The sequence below is a fragment of the Didymella exigua genome, assembly GCF_010094145.1.
Source record: "Didymella exigua CBS 183.55 unplaced genomic scaffold M421scaffold_15, whole genome shotgun sequence".
Classification (NCBI taxonomy): domain Eukaryota; kingdom Fungi; phylum Ascomycota; class Dothideomycetes; order Pleosporales; family Didymellaceae; genus Didymella; species Didymella exigua.
In genome coordinates this window covers 836,433-837,268 of record NW_022984789.1, presented here as the reverse complement: position 1 = coordinate 837,268, position 836 = coordinate 836,433, and the positions used below count along the sequence as shown (strand labels likewise).

Below are 836 nucleotides of genomic sequence, written 5' to 3'. Positions count from 1 at the left end.
TCCCTTAGTTCCCTCCGTCTCTTCCAATCTCAGCTCAACCCTTGCGGGTTGGCTGATTCCCTTGGCCGCCACCTGGCTCCAGGTGCGCGGCCCTCCTTGTCCCTCCTTCTCCTGTATCCTGACCCGGGTGCCCTCCATCTTCTTTTCCATGGCATTGAGCTTCTGGAGCACTGCTTGTAGTGCTCCTAGCCCGCCCTGCGCCGTCGTCGTTGGTGGTGGGGTTCTCAGCCCAGTGGTGAAAATTTTTTCTACCTGGCTGAGAGCTGCCAGGAGGTCGCGGGCGACCTGCGTCGCGCCCTGGACAGTGGTGACTGTGTTGAGTCCTTCTGCTCCCTTCCTCTGTTGTTCTGTTAGTACTCTTAAGATCTCCTTCACTGTCCTTCCCTGCATCTCCTTTCTCTGGTTAGGGTGGTCCCCTTCCTCCCTTCCTTTGTTGGGTCTGTTGCTGGCCAGGCGCGCTGGTACCGCGTCTGGCTGGCCGCCCCCATCTCCTTCGCGCTGCACTCCCTGCATCGCTGCCATCGCGGTGTCGTTGGGTGCGGCTCGACTCGCTGATTCTAATAGTATTGTTCTTAGTATTTTTCAACTAGTTTCTTAGATTTCAATAGAATGGTGTTCCCCTATAGTAATCTAAGATGCTAAGTAATACACAAAAGTTTAGGTCTTAATCTAAGCTTGTAAGTACCTCCTTCTAATAATTACTAAGTATAGTATAAGAAGGGTTCTAAATACTTGTAAAAGGGGCTAAAGAGATACTGCACAAAAACATCCTTATTAAAGCCCACGTGCAAGAGCTTAAAGAGCAATTAGTAGTAATAACTAAGAGAAAATTCTGT

General features: G+C 50.4%; 1 protein-coding gene across 1 annotated transcript; it reads right to left on the bottom strand.

Moving 5' to 3' along the window:
* Positions 1-241: 241 nt before the first annotated feature.
* M421DRAFT_421344 (uncharacterized protein) lies at positions 242-625 on the bottom strand (the record flags this gene model as incomplete). The annotated part of the gene is made up of 1 exon (XM_033592795.1): positions 242-625. A coding segment is annotated over exon 1 (191 nt), but the record flags the coding sequence as incomplete, so codon positions are not given.
* Positions 626-836: the final 211 nt, after the last annotated feature.